The sequence below is a fragment of the Zea mays genome, chromosome 8 (genome assembly GCF_902167145.1).
Source record: "Zea mays cultivar B73 chromosome 8, Zm-B73-REFERENCE-NAM-5.0, whole genome shotgun sequence".
Taxonomy (NCBI): Eukaryota; Viridiplantae; Streptophyta; class Magnoliopsida; order Poales; family Poaceae; genus Zea; species Zea mays.
The window spans coordinates 150,658,889-150,670,404 of NC_050103.1; the positions used below are offsets into that span (position 1 = coordinate 150,658,889).

The 11,516-nt window shown below is 42.5% G+C and overlaps 2 protein-coding genes across 2 annotated transcripts; both read right to left on the reverse strand.

Moving 5' to 3' along the window:
* Window positions 1–3,411: 3,411 nt before the first annotated feature.
* On the reverse strand, window positions 3,412–9,624 carry LOC103636120 (mitogen-activated protein kinase 16). Its single transcript, XM_008658483.3, has 10 exons — window positions 9,246–9,624; window positions 8,599–9,135; window positions 8,455–8,514; window positions 8,184–8,333; window positions 5,852–6,007; window positions 5,626–5,763; window positions 5,483–5,556; window positions 4,781–4,882; window positions 4,535–4,697; window positions 3,412–3,918 (listed from the first exon to the last, which is right to left on the reverse strand). Exons 1-10 carry the CDS (start codon window positions 9,258–9,260, stop codon window positions 3,844–3,846), a joined length of 1,470 nt encoding a protein of 489 aa, XP_008656705.1. The 5' UTR covers window positions 9,261–9,624; the 3' UTR covers window positions 3,412–3,843.
* Window positions 9,625–10,323: 699 nt separating this feature from the next.
* On the reverse strand, window positions 10,324–11,188 carry LOC100276966 (uncharacterized). The gene has a single exon (XM_008658484.3). It carries the CDS (start codon window positions 10,995–10,997, stop codon window positions 10,548–10,550), a length of 450 nt encoding a protein of 149 aa, XP_008656706.1. The 5' UTR covers window positions 10,998–11,188; the 3' UTR covers window positions 10,324–10,547.
* Window positions 11,189–11,516: the final 328 nt, after the last annotated feature.

Below are 11,516 nucleotides of genomic sequence, written 5' to 3' on the forward strand. Positions count from 1 at the left end.
GATGGTGAACAACTCTCAAACTAAGGAATAAAACTCACCGAGCAACTTAAAAATTTGATACCACTTGATAGAACTGGAATGCCCGATCTTTCGGTAAGGTGGATAATTTCGATTTGGTGGTGGAGATGACTCTCACGATCCGACTATGAATGAACAGGTCATGGCGCCTTAGCAATGGCAGAACCAACTCGAAATAGTTATTGACCTTGCTGGTGGCAAAATCAACCTGAACACGAAGTTCTATTCCTGCAAGCAATCGAAGAAACAAGCAAGAACAAGATGTAGGCAAAACTGAATATCAATCACTCACGAGTTGGGCTTTACTAGGCTGTCCATAGGTAGCCATTAAGCACAACTGAAGTACTGGAAGTTTGCACAATGGCTAAAACTATCAAAGAAAAACCCACCCAAGGAGGGGGCATAACCCCTAGCTAAATAGGGAGGAGGTGGTGGGCATCCATCCTTCCCACAAGATAGGAAATAGGCGCCCAATCAGCCGCACAATCTCCTACCCACAAGGCAGGGAATAGGCGCCCAATCAGCCACACAATCTCCTGCCCACAAGGCAGGGAATAGGCGCCCAATCAGACACCTCCATGATCTCATTCCTTATTTAGGTGGCGCAACACCTTATTGATTATTTCTTTCCATAACTAAAAGACGGATAGGTGGGGCAGCACCTAGACTTTATTCTGGGCAGATTCATCATGAGCGTAGATGGCGCATGCACTTTAGGAAACTTCTGGTCCTTCATTCTTTAGAATCATCATGAAGTTCAATTCACGTGCACGGGCTCGAGTGAGTGGTCCTGGTGGCGCCTGTGCTGGTTCAGTTGGGGTAGCCATTCCTTTGTTGGGGTAGATGTCCTCATCACGTGGTGTCTTCCATCCACTGCCACCACAGAAAGAATAGTGTGATGCGCAAAAAGGCCCTAGCGTGCAACTATCAATGTTTCAAATTATTGGCTAGTGATTATCGTGCTTTGCACGTCTGCGGATGGCGTGTAAAGAAGACACAAGGATTTATACTAGTTTGGGTGGAATATCCCTACATCCTTTTTGTGTTGCTCATGTTACTTTGGACTAGTTTGTAGCAGGAGGTTACAAATGGTCGAGTAGGGGACGATTTCCCAAGTCTATAGTGTACAAGTACGTATGAGTGTTCTAATATTCAATTACCAAACTAGAGTACTGGACATCTCCTCGAGCGTGAGTTTCTCCCATGCATTTATAGGCTAAGATGGGAATATGCCCTATTACATGAGGTTATGGTCAGGCGAAACAAGCAGTGGTTAGGCAACATCGTATACTTTGTCGTTCGTCAGGATTCCTGCTGTTCAGGCGACACTGTGAATGATGTTTACCTTCGTCAGTCCTGGCATGGTAGCTATGCACGAGTCATCCTATCATAGGGTGTTATGTTCCATTGCATCTCACAGCGGGCTAGCCAGTGTCACTTTTGACTTCCCTTCATGGGAATGGTTGAGCTGATGTTAGTCTCCACACCACGACGGGTGATGTCTCCATTCTGACACACTTGCTCCCATGCTATTTTTCTAGTTTTGTGCCATGTTAGAGTTGACTTGCAGGTCCCATGTTCATAGTGGTTGAGGCAGTACGGTCCCAAGAATTCCTTGCTCAGGCGATCGTGTGAAATCTTTGGCCCCTCACCCTTAGGTCGGGTGAGACCGAGCTTAAGACGGAGATGCTTGGGTCCCTGGCCCATTCATGGTTGAGGGTTGGACAAGGCAGAGCTGTCTGGGTCCCTAGCCCCTTCGTGGTCAGGGGTCGAGCGAGACGTAACCCTATCGGGAAAGGTCGAGTGAGCTCAGGCATTCGGAGGTTTGTTATTCCTCATTAACCCATGTTGTGTCATATTTGTAATATGGCTTCTCGGCCGAGCATAAAACCAAATTAGTTCGAAGCAATCCTCATTATTTCCTCTTTAGACGATGCTCAGTAACTATCTCATGGCTTCATAGCATGGCTCATTAACTTAATTTCCTAGTAATTAGCAAAAATTTGAATATCTCCCTTATTCTTGTAGATCGTTACTAATATACTTCTCCAATTGCTTGGCATCATGTTCGATCAGTAGATATTGTTGAACAACTTGGTTAGCCATACTATAACTATGTCTCTGAGGTATCTCCTTACCTAGATTGGGATACCATAAGAGCCCACTGCTTTAACCCCTTTCATCCATCCCAGTGTCTCTCTAACCTCAAATTCTTGGATCCCTACACATAAAGTGGCTATTGCTATCACCAAAGTAGTTATCCAACTAAAATGTTGTATTCCTATTCTCCCTCTGAACAATTTGTCAAAGACTTTTGCCATCTATGTCTAATCTTATCCTCCTTCACCTAGTGGTGTTTTATTTCATCCTTATTGCATTTAACTTGGTTGAAGTCTCTTGTCTTCCTCTCACGCACCATATCCATCCTATATATGTCCTTCTCTCATTTCTTCATACTCAAGCGTTGGTAAAGATCTTCATACGTCCTTCTCTATATTATCTACAATCCTATCATGGTACAAATTTAGGTAGCATTATTTCTTCTCCTTAATAACCCTATGAACTTTCTCATTCTACCACCAAATATCTTTAGCTGCACATCTACTCCCTTGAGTTACTCCACACACCTCTAAGGCCATATTCCTTCCAAGTGACCTCTTTGTTTGTCCTTTTTGAAAGACTTCTACCTTCTCCTCTTTCATCTTATACAATTATACCCTTTGTTCTTGCAATATTGGCTTGTTTATCCCTACGGTCATTCACATGCCAACAAAAGACCGCCACAAGCTGATGTTAATAGACAATACATTCCAAAGGTATCACCTTACAATTCAAATATGCTCGCTTATTCTCTCTTCTTCTGAGGACAAAGTCAATCTAAGTAGAGTGTTGTCCATTACTATAGGTCACTAAATAGGAGTCTCTTTTTCTAAATAAAGTGTTCGCTAACAATAGGTCAAAAGCTACCATGGCCACTACTATAGGTCACTAAATATGAGTCTCTTTTTCTAAAGTAAGTGTTCACTACCGATAGGTCAAAAGCTACCGTGAAGTCAAAGGCTTTTTTCTCCCACTTGATTCCTACTACCGTACCCAAAATCTACATGAAGCACCTAAAAAGCGTGCACTTGTTGTACCTAAATACCCACTGAAATCTCCTCGTATAAGAAACCTCTCACACCGTAATACGTTAGGACACGAAAAAGGGTATACATTGTAAATGATTTTGTATGTTCTCATAATTATGTGCCGATAACGGCAGGGTAGGCAACGGAAATCAGGATAGTCACAAAATCATGAAAATATTTGTTAGAAAAGTGCGCTGGAACACATTGCATATGCTATGATCAATTACTGGCTAACCTATACTTAACTAGCCAATCAGATCACTAGTTAATAGGAATTCCATCCGACAAAAAAAAATTTCTGGAGCAAGAGTCAAATATATCTAGCTCCATGGGAGAAAGATAAAGGGAACCATTACAACACAATACAATCATCAGAAAGCAATTCTGCCTACTGAACCTTTTTTCAAAAAAGGAAGCTTTATATTAAAGGTTACCAAGACTATTTATCCTCTTGATGTATCGCTCTTGGCTACTGAACCTTAAAGATCATAGAATCAGCCTTGCCATGTTCCCCCTAGTTCCGGCTGCTATTCTTCTAAATCGGCTTATGATGCGCCGCTATATAGAGCTACTAGTTTTGAGCATTGGAAACGTATCTGGAATAGTTGGGCACCTCCCAAATGTCATTTTTTCCCCTATGGTTCAAGAACAGGTCGATGTGCACAGATCCTTCTTGCTTGGATGTACCTTAAGGCTCTCAGGTTTTGAGTTCAGCAATCCTCGGTGGCACACCATCAACTGGACTGCTCGCATACTCAGATATGGGCTCCTCCTGCAGAGTACGTATTGAACGCACCATTTAGCATGCCAATAATAAATCATTTAGTTAATATATCAACCTATAATGTATATATGTAACTTCAGTGCATTCAATGAGTAACAATAAGATCCTGGAACAAGCATCATAATTCTGGAACAAGCATCATAATTCGTTGCAGGGTCGTTGTTTGGCCAAAAAGTCCAGAACAATGTCATGCGAAAACGAAAGCTCAGGAAAGGCATCCAATAGTAACATAACAACAAATCTGTACACAGAATCTGATAATCATATAACAGAAGAGGACCCTAAAATATTGGAGTCGTCAATATCAAGTTCTCCTACCTGCTTCTCTCTATTGCTATTGTTGGAAACAATCAGCATTGCTTACTTGATAATAAGACAACACCCTAGTATTTTCGTATAATAAGGTAATTAGGTAAGTAAAGTGTACCCTATCTAACAATCAACATTGGCCTTTTGATTCCACTCTATATACTTGACTGACGCCTAATTTCTTTCACATTTGTACTGGTTCAAATCAATAATTACCAGGTGACAGCAGGGTCATCTTGATAGACCAACTTGAATCAATGGTACCTATATTATTGGATATGGTTATTGCACTTACATCTTTCTCTCGCTTCGGTTTGATGACCACACACTGGGAAGCACTGATGCTTTCGCTCTTCAGAAAGTTACGAGAGCTTGAGAGTTGATCACATACATGCAATCTTATGCAGTAATCTGCACTTGGTTTCTCAAGGTCGTCGCCGCTGTCATTTACTCTTTCTCTGCAACAGGATGCAAGAACTATTAGTATGAGAGAAATTCATAGACAGAAGCATTGCCTTCAGAATATTGGCAGAAGCATTGCCTTGGTAAGGAAGTATGTTGTCGCAATTGTGGGCTAGTCTTCTCACCCTTAGCAGCAATTTCTTCGAGATGAACGAATTGCCTCTTGAAACGATCCACCCCACTGTCAGTAGTGCATCCATTACCGTTAGCACAATTACAACAGCCCCTCAACTAATTAGCTTCGCAATAGAATACTCCTTATCATGCTCAGCAAATTCCAATGCTTGGATTCAATATACAGTGCACCAAAGATACAAGTTCATTCCGTTGAATATAAGAGAAACTTGGATAAAAACTATATTGTTTAGCATCGAAAAGTTTTGATATGTTGTTCTCTAATGTATGTAATTTAACAGGTGATCTGTGCCATAGGAGCATTTCACCATGTTAGGTTTCATTCTACAATTATAAGAGCAATGATCTCCACTAGTCTTCTAATTTTTTATGTAACCTGGTGAAGTTCTCTCAAACAGTGCAACTTTATATTACCATTACAACATGTTAAAGTTCAGAGTAGAAATGTCAAGTAACACCAACTAAAAATAAACATTTTTACCAAATTTTACTTAGTGAGAAAAAAATATAGCACACATCTTTCAGAAAAAGGAACTCAATTGTGTCTTTCTTTGTTGTGGTTCTCAACATTATGAAACAAATGGACTATAGACTTTTCGAAGACAGTGCAATCCACATTTAAGAGCAAGAAAACTGCACCACACACCTCGGGTACACAAAGTTCGCCTTGACACCACCACCAAGAAACTCCTGCAACATCTGAGGATGGTATTCCAATGTCTAAACAGATGCATCATGAATTAGTAAACATATACCCATAATAACCACAGCACAATCAACTTAAAATACCTCTCTGTAAATTAATTCTCGAACATCATCTCTGGCCAGCTTCCTTCTTTCAAACTCAAACTCAAATTTTGAGATAGGTTGTGCTACTGGTTCACGTGCAGAATTTGCTAACCCAGTGAAGTATGGATCTGTCAAGGCCTTGAATTCCACTATTGTAATATCAGTATTGAGCATAACTAATAATACATCGTTTGAAACTACCGCTTCTTGCTGACATTGCTACTACCTCTGCAGCAGTTGGTCGGTCCTTTGGATCAAAAGAAAGTAGGCGTTCAAGCAAATGAAGAGCCATTGGATCTATACCAGGAAACTTCTGTGTAAAAGGAACTGGATGCTTTGTTTTCATGTTTCCCAAGTATCGGCGAGCCTTTTCATTTCGAATCTACAAATGGTAGAAGGGTTAAAAATAGCTTAGTGTAGCAAAAAAAAGGTTGCACTATCATTGTTGGAACAAAAGAAGTCATGCAAAGTATACTTTGACCCTTAATTTCTCTTACAGTATGTTGTCAATTGCTAAAGAATCAACGCATTTGAAAGACACTTTGATTACAAATCTTTTATTGTAAGTTTTATGGCATAAACTTCCATATTATTTTAACTAATTATTGGTCAAAAATTGTAAAATGTGACTTTCCTGGATCAAAATAAGTTTATCATTCCTAGATGGAGGGAGTATATTGCTAACAAATTAAACCACACTAGGTATCAACTGAAAACACACATATAACTTATATTATCATTCAAAATGGGAGCCAAGAAACAAGTAAGCCTAACTCAACTGGTTGGGTGCAAGATATGGTGATGCACCCAACCATTCAAGTTCATATATCTAGATGACTAGATGTACCCCTCTCTCTCTATCCTACAATGATGTACTTCCAGTTTCCTCCCTCTGCACCTCCCCTACTCTGTGTATCCTTTAATTAAAGACTATTGTGAAATAAAATCAGGTGGGGACTACAATAGTATGTATTACTCCCTCCATACCAATTTATAATTTATTTGACCTTTTCTATTTAACGTTTGTTAAAAAAATTTAAAAATTCATTGTGGTTTTTTATTATCAAATATACTTTACATATGACTTAAAAAATTTCGTTTTTTCATGAGTTTTTGTATAAGACGAGTGGTCACGGTTGAGGTTGAAAAAGTCAAACGAATTATATTTTAAAACGGAGGGAGTTCAATTCAAGTTATACATGAGACAAGCAAAAATAGAAAACAACCATTAGAACTACAATTGTTTAAATGTCACTACAGTGGTAGCCGAAAGGCCAGAAATTTTGGTAAGACTTGAGAAACGTATTCAATACCAATACTATAATGTATTGTATTCCATCCGTTCCAAAATACTATTATGAATGAAGACACATATATAGAACACATACACCAAGTATTATATGAATCTATTAAAAAGGCAAAACGAATTCTATTTTGGTACAGAGACAGTTGACGAAAATAGCAAACTGATCGAGGTGCAGATGATTCTAAATGTTATAATTACACTATGAGCCAATTGTGTTATAGGTTGTTCGGCTGCTGCTGCTGCAGTTTCTGCTGCCTGGTTATATATAAAGAAAATACTGTAGCAACAGGTGAAAATTTGCAGTTGCAACTCTTTGAAAAACCAGCAGCCGCTCCTACTGTGACTTTGACGAGACTATATATATTGGGTTATAAATGTGGTAGACTAGGACCGTGTAATCGCAGCTTGCCTTATCTTTATCTCTAAGGTCTCGTTTACTTCAGAACAGTTCTATTGGAACAGTTTTAGTTGGAATGATAAATTTATTTGTACTAATATTGATTAGCCGGAATAGTTTCTGACCTCAAACCAACCTAACTGAACGGGACTTAAGGGTTCTTACCTCCTAGACCTTGTTCGGTTGTATAGGGATTGGACGGGATTAAATCTCTTCCTGACTTCCTGTTCAATTTTGATCCCTCTAATCCCACTTAATCCACTCATAACTGAATAAGCCTTTAAATGCTACTCCCTCCGTTTCTTTTTATTTGTCGCTGGATAGTGTAAAATTGCACTATCCAGCGACAAATAAAAAGAAACGGAGGGAGTAATTTGGAAGTAATTGGAGACAAACCCAAGGAAGAAAAACCTCCCATAAATAAATATGGGGATTGCTAACCTAGAAAATGACAGAGATCCCATGGGGATTTGCTACCCTGGAAAATGACAGAAATACTATGAGAATTTGAGTTTCCAAACTAGCTCTAAACAATATACTCATGTGTAATCTGCCCACAAGGCTCAGCAATATTTTTTTTGAGAGAAAGGCTCAGCAATATATTTGACTATTCCACCAATTCTATTATCCAGTCCTCTAACCATATACCTCAGCAGCATTGAACTATAGCTCTGAATCTACACATGCAACCGAGTATACCTTAGTTTGATGATGCTATCTTATCTTTTCTTAGCATTAAGATGATGCTATCTTATCTTTTCCGTTATGTGAGATTCTGAATTAAAAGATAAGGCTCCAACTCTCCAAGCCTGTAACTGTTTTTCTTATTCTAGAAGTAGGGAAAAGTGAACCGACCCTCGAAAGTGACTCTGGTGAAGGAGTGCCAAGTAGATCTGTCATGAGATCCAGTTGATGTACCACATTCTTGCCAGGAAAGAGAGGCTTCCCTATAAGCATTTCAGCAAATATACAACCTAGGCTCCAGATATCAATCGCAGGAGTATACTGCAAAATTAAGTGTTAAGTTGTAAATTCAGCAAAATGAAGTGGTGTACTCTTAAACAGTAAAAAACCATATAGCAATGAAGAGCTAGTAGAAGTTGTGTCCGGGTGAAAACTATCCGACCTTTGAAAAGAAGGAGCCGCATAATTCTGGAGCACGATACCATCTTGTTGCCACATAATCCTGTAATTACACAGCAAGAACAAAAACTTAAACTGTGTGGCTGCTTATCGTGTCTCACAGTCACAATATATGTGCTCTGGTTACCGTCCAGAATATGGCTGAAGGTGTATCGTTGAAAGACACCCGAGCAAGGCCGAAGTCACAAATCTTGAGCTTGCAGTCGCCGTTGGCGAGAATGTTCTTGGGCTTGAGGTCCCGGTGGAAGACATTGGCGGCGTGGATGTACTTCATGCCGCGGAGCAGCTGGTACAGGAAGAACTGGTGGTGCTCGGGCGTGAGGTCGTCGTTGGCCTTGATGACCTGGTGGAGGTCGGACTCCATGAGCTCGAAGACGACGTAAATGTCGCGGAACTCGCGGCGCGATGGCGGGAGCATGATATGCTTGATCTGGACGATGTCCGGGTGGCGCAGCAGGCGCAGCAGCTTGATCTCGCGCAGGATGCGGGTGGCGTCGGAGACGTGCTCGAAGACGTCGTTGATCTTCTTGATGGCGACGTGCTCGCCGGTGAGGGTGTCGAGGGCCGCGGCGACCACGCCGTAGCTGCCCTTGCCCACCACCTCGGTAACCTCGTACCGGCTCGCCTCGCCGTAGTCCGTGAAGAACGGCGCCTCCTCGGAGCCCTGGTCACGCGGGCCACCACGACGGTGCCGAACCCATGAAATCCACAATGCGAATCCGGATACGTACGCGTTAACAGAAGAACAGAGGGGATTTCGGTGCCAGCCCGCACCTTCTTCTCGTCCATGGCGTCGCGTGTGTCGCTCCTGCGCCGATCCGGCGGGACGCACCCCTCGCCCTCGGCAGCGTCGCCCTCGCGCCCGGGGTGAACCGTGCTGCTGTCGGTAGTGACGGTTGGGGGCGCGGCGACGGCGAGGGAGGAGGAAGACGGAGAGGCGCCGGGTGATGTGGAATTGTGGATAGGTCCATTTTACGTACGGCGGGGGAGCAGCGGGGAAGCGCGCAAAGTGGGCAGCGGACGCCCGACCAAAGCGGGCGCGCGGTGCGCGGGCAGCGCGGGAGCGAGCACCAAGGGGCAAGGTCACTGCGGATGAGCCATGGCACGTCGCACGACGTGACGACGGTGCACGGTGACGGGCCTGACGGCACCATAGGTCGTATGATTGAACCAGATACCCACAAATATATATTTGTAAGCAGAAATTGACAATGATAACATAGTAACAAAACTGTATCAATTAATAATTCAGTAGGTGTAGATATATATTTTGTAGCTAGTTTGAACCACGACTGTAATTTAGGCATTGTTCAGTTGCATGGAGCTCGAAGTAGATTAAGAGGGATTAAATCTCCTTATATTCAATTTTAACTAGAAAGGGATTTAATCCTCTTTAATCCACCGCTAATCGAACAAGCCCTTAGGCTACATTTAAGATGAATTAAAGAGGGCACATGTGTAGAGATTTATGCCTATTAACATACCCATAGAGAAATAAATAAATAATCTACCTCTTTAGATCTTGTTCTGCTATTTCTATGCATATGTATTGGATGAGATTGAAAAAAATGAATTCAGATAAATACTAGATTATCCAAATAAAGAAGTACCGTTTGAATTAGCAGACCTAATATAGCATGCTAGTGACTGCCTGTCAACAAATTCAATGTACCACACCGAAACAGTGTCACTCATGCAGCAATGCTGAGGTGAGGGCCCTAGGGGTACCGCTAGCGTGCATGCTTCCAAAACGTGAGTGGCAAATAGTTGAACAACCTCTCATCTACCATATCTTTTGTTTTGGAAAGGATTCATCGCTGTTCATCTACCAAGATCTTACACACGACACAAGTTAACAATCACCTACTTTTCCACTGAAACAATTGTAATATAATACAATATACTCATTAATTATTCTGTTCCACAAGATAACAGATCGGTCGAACATGATGTACTCATTCATCACACGTCACGAGACACGAGACGAAGCAGTGAAGTCACCAAAGGAAAACCGTGTCATCTTCTTCATCCATCCGTAAGCTAGCATAGTACGTGCAGTCTGCTGTGCGGATCCTCTTATGCGCGGTCCATATAGCGGAGCTTGGAAGGATGGACGGGGCTCAGCAGCGGCGACGACGGCAGCGGCGGCGTGCGGGGCTGCCGAAGCCGCTGCCCCTCGCAGTCGTAGTGTATGGCCCCCGTGAACTCCAGTGGCTGGCACCTACGCCCCAGGAGGATCGTCCGCCGCCACACGCACGGCTCGTCGCCGTCGTCAACGAGGTCATCGCCTCCTCGCCCGCGCTTCCGCTCCCCCACCCTTCTGCTGGGCATCACCTTCCTCAGCGTCTTGCGCTTGATGACGACGACGAAGGAGCTGTCGCGGACGACGTCGCGGTGGCCCGCGCCGCACGGGAAGAACGAACGTCTGGCGGCGAAAGCGGAGGACGTGATGCTCTTCCTGCGGCGGAGGGGCACCACCAGCCGCCGGGCCAGGGAGGAGAGGAGGGCGGACATGGCACTGAACATGGCGTGAAGTGAAGGCCGGCTCGATCGGGTGCAAGAGCTAGACTGCACTGCAAGTGCAATGGAGTGATGCCCTTTTTTTGGCAGAGGGACGATTACCGTGGGACGAGGCTAGGCTAGCTATTAAAATGGGAGCTGACGCCCAGTTGGCAGTTGTTTGGTGGACCGTTTGGCACCGGACAGTCGGGCATGATGACATATACTGGCCAAACAGCATTTGAAAATGGATAAACAACCGGTCAATTTGGCATTAATGTTACATGTTTAAAATTGCTATTTACGCTTTCTGACAATTTATTTATAGGTACCGTGTTGGAAAATTATGCTATTTAAAAACAAACTTTGAAGAATATTACTCCCCCACCAGTCTCAAAATATTAGTCATTTTAACTCTTGATTTTTATGTCTATGTTTAAATGAATGATAATAAATCTAGACACATATATAAAACAAATACATTAATTATTGTATGAATCAACTAGAAAGGTAAAACATTTTTTTGGATGGAGGGAGTATAAGAAA

Excerpts from the sequence above, each read along its gene's own strand:
- LOC103636120 (XM_008658483.3), bottom strand. Across the intron at positions 5,764-5,851 it reads ACCGACCAACTGCTGCAGAG|GCCTTGACAGATCCATACTT; the intron begins GTAGTAGCAATG and ends GTGGAATTCAAG. Across the intron at positions 4,698-4,780 it reads CAACATACTTCCTTACCAAG|AGAAAGAGTAAATGACAGCG; the intron begins GCAATGCTTCTG and ends ATCCTGTTGCAG.
- LOC100276966 (XM_008658484.3), bottom strand. The coding sequence starts at position 10,997 with ATGTTCAGTGCCATGTCCGCCCTCCTCTCCTCCCTGGCCCGGCGGCTG.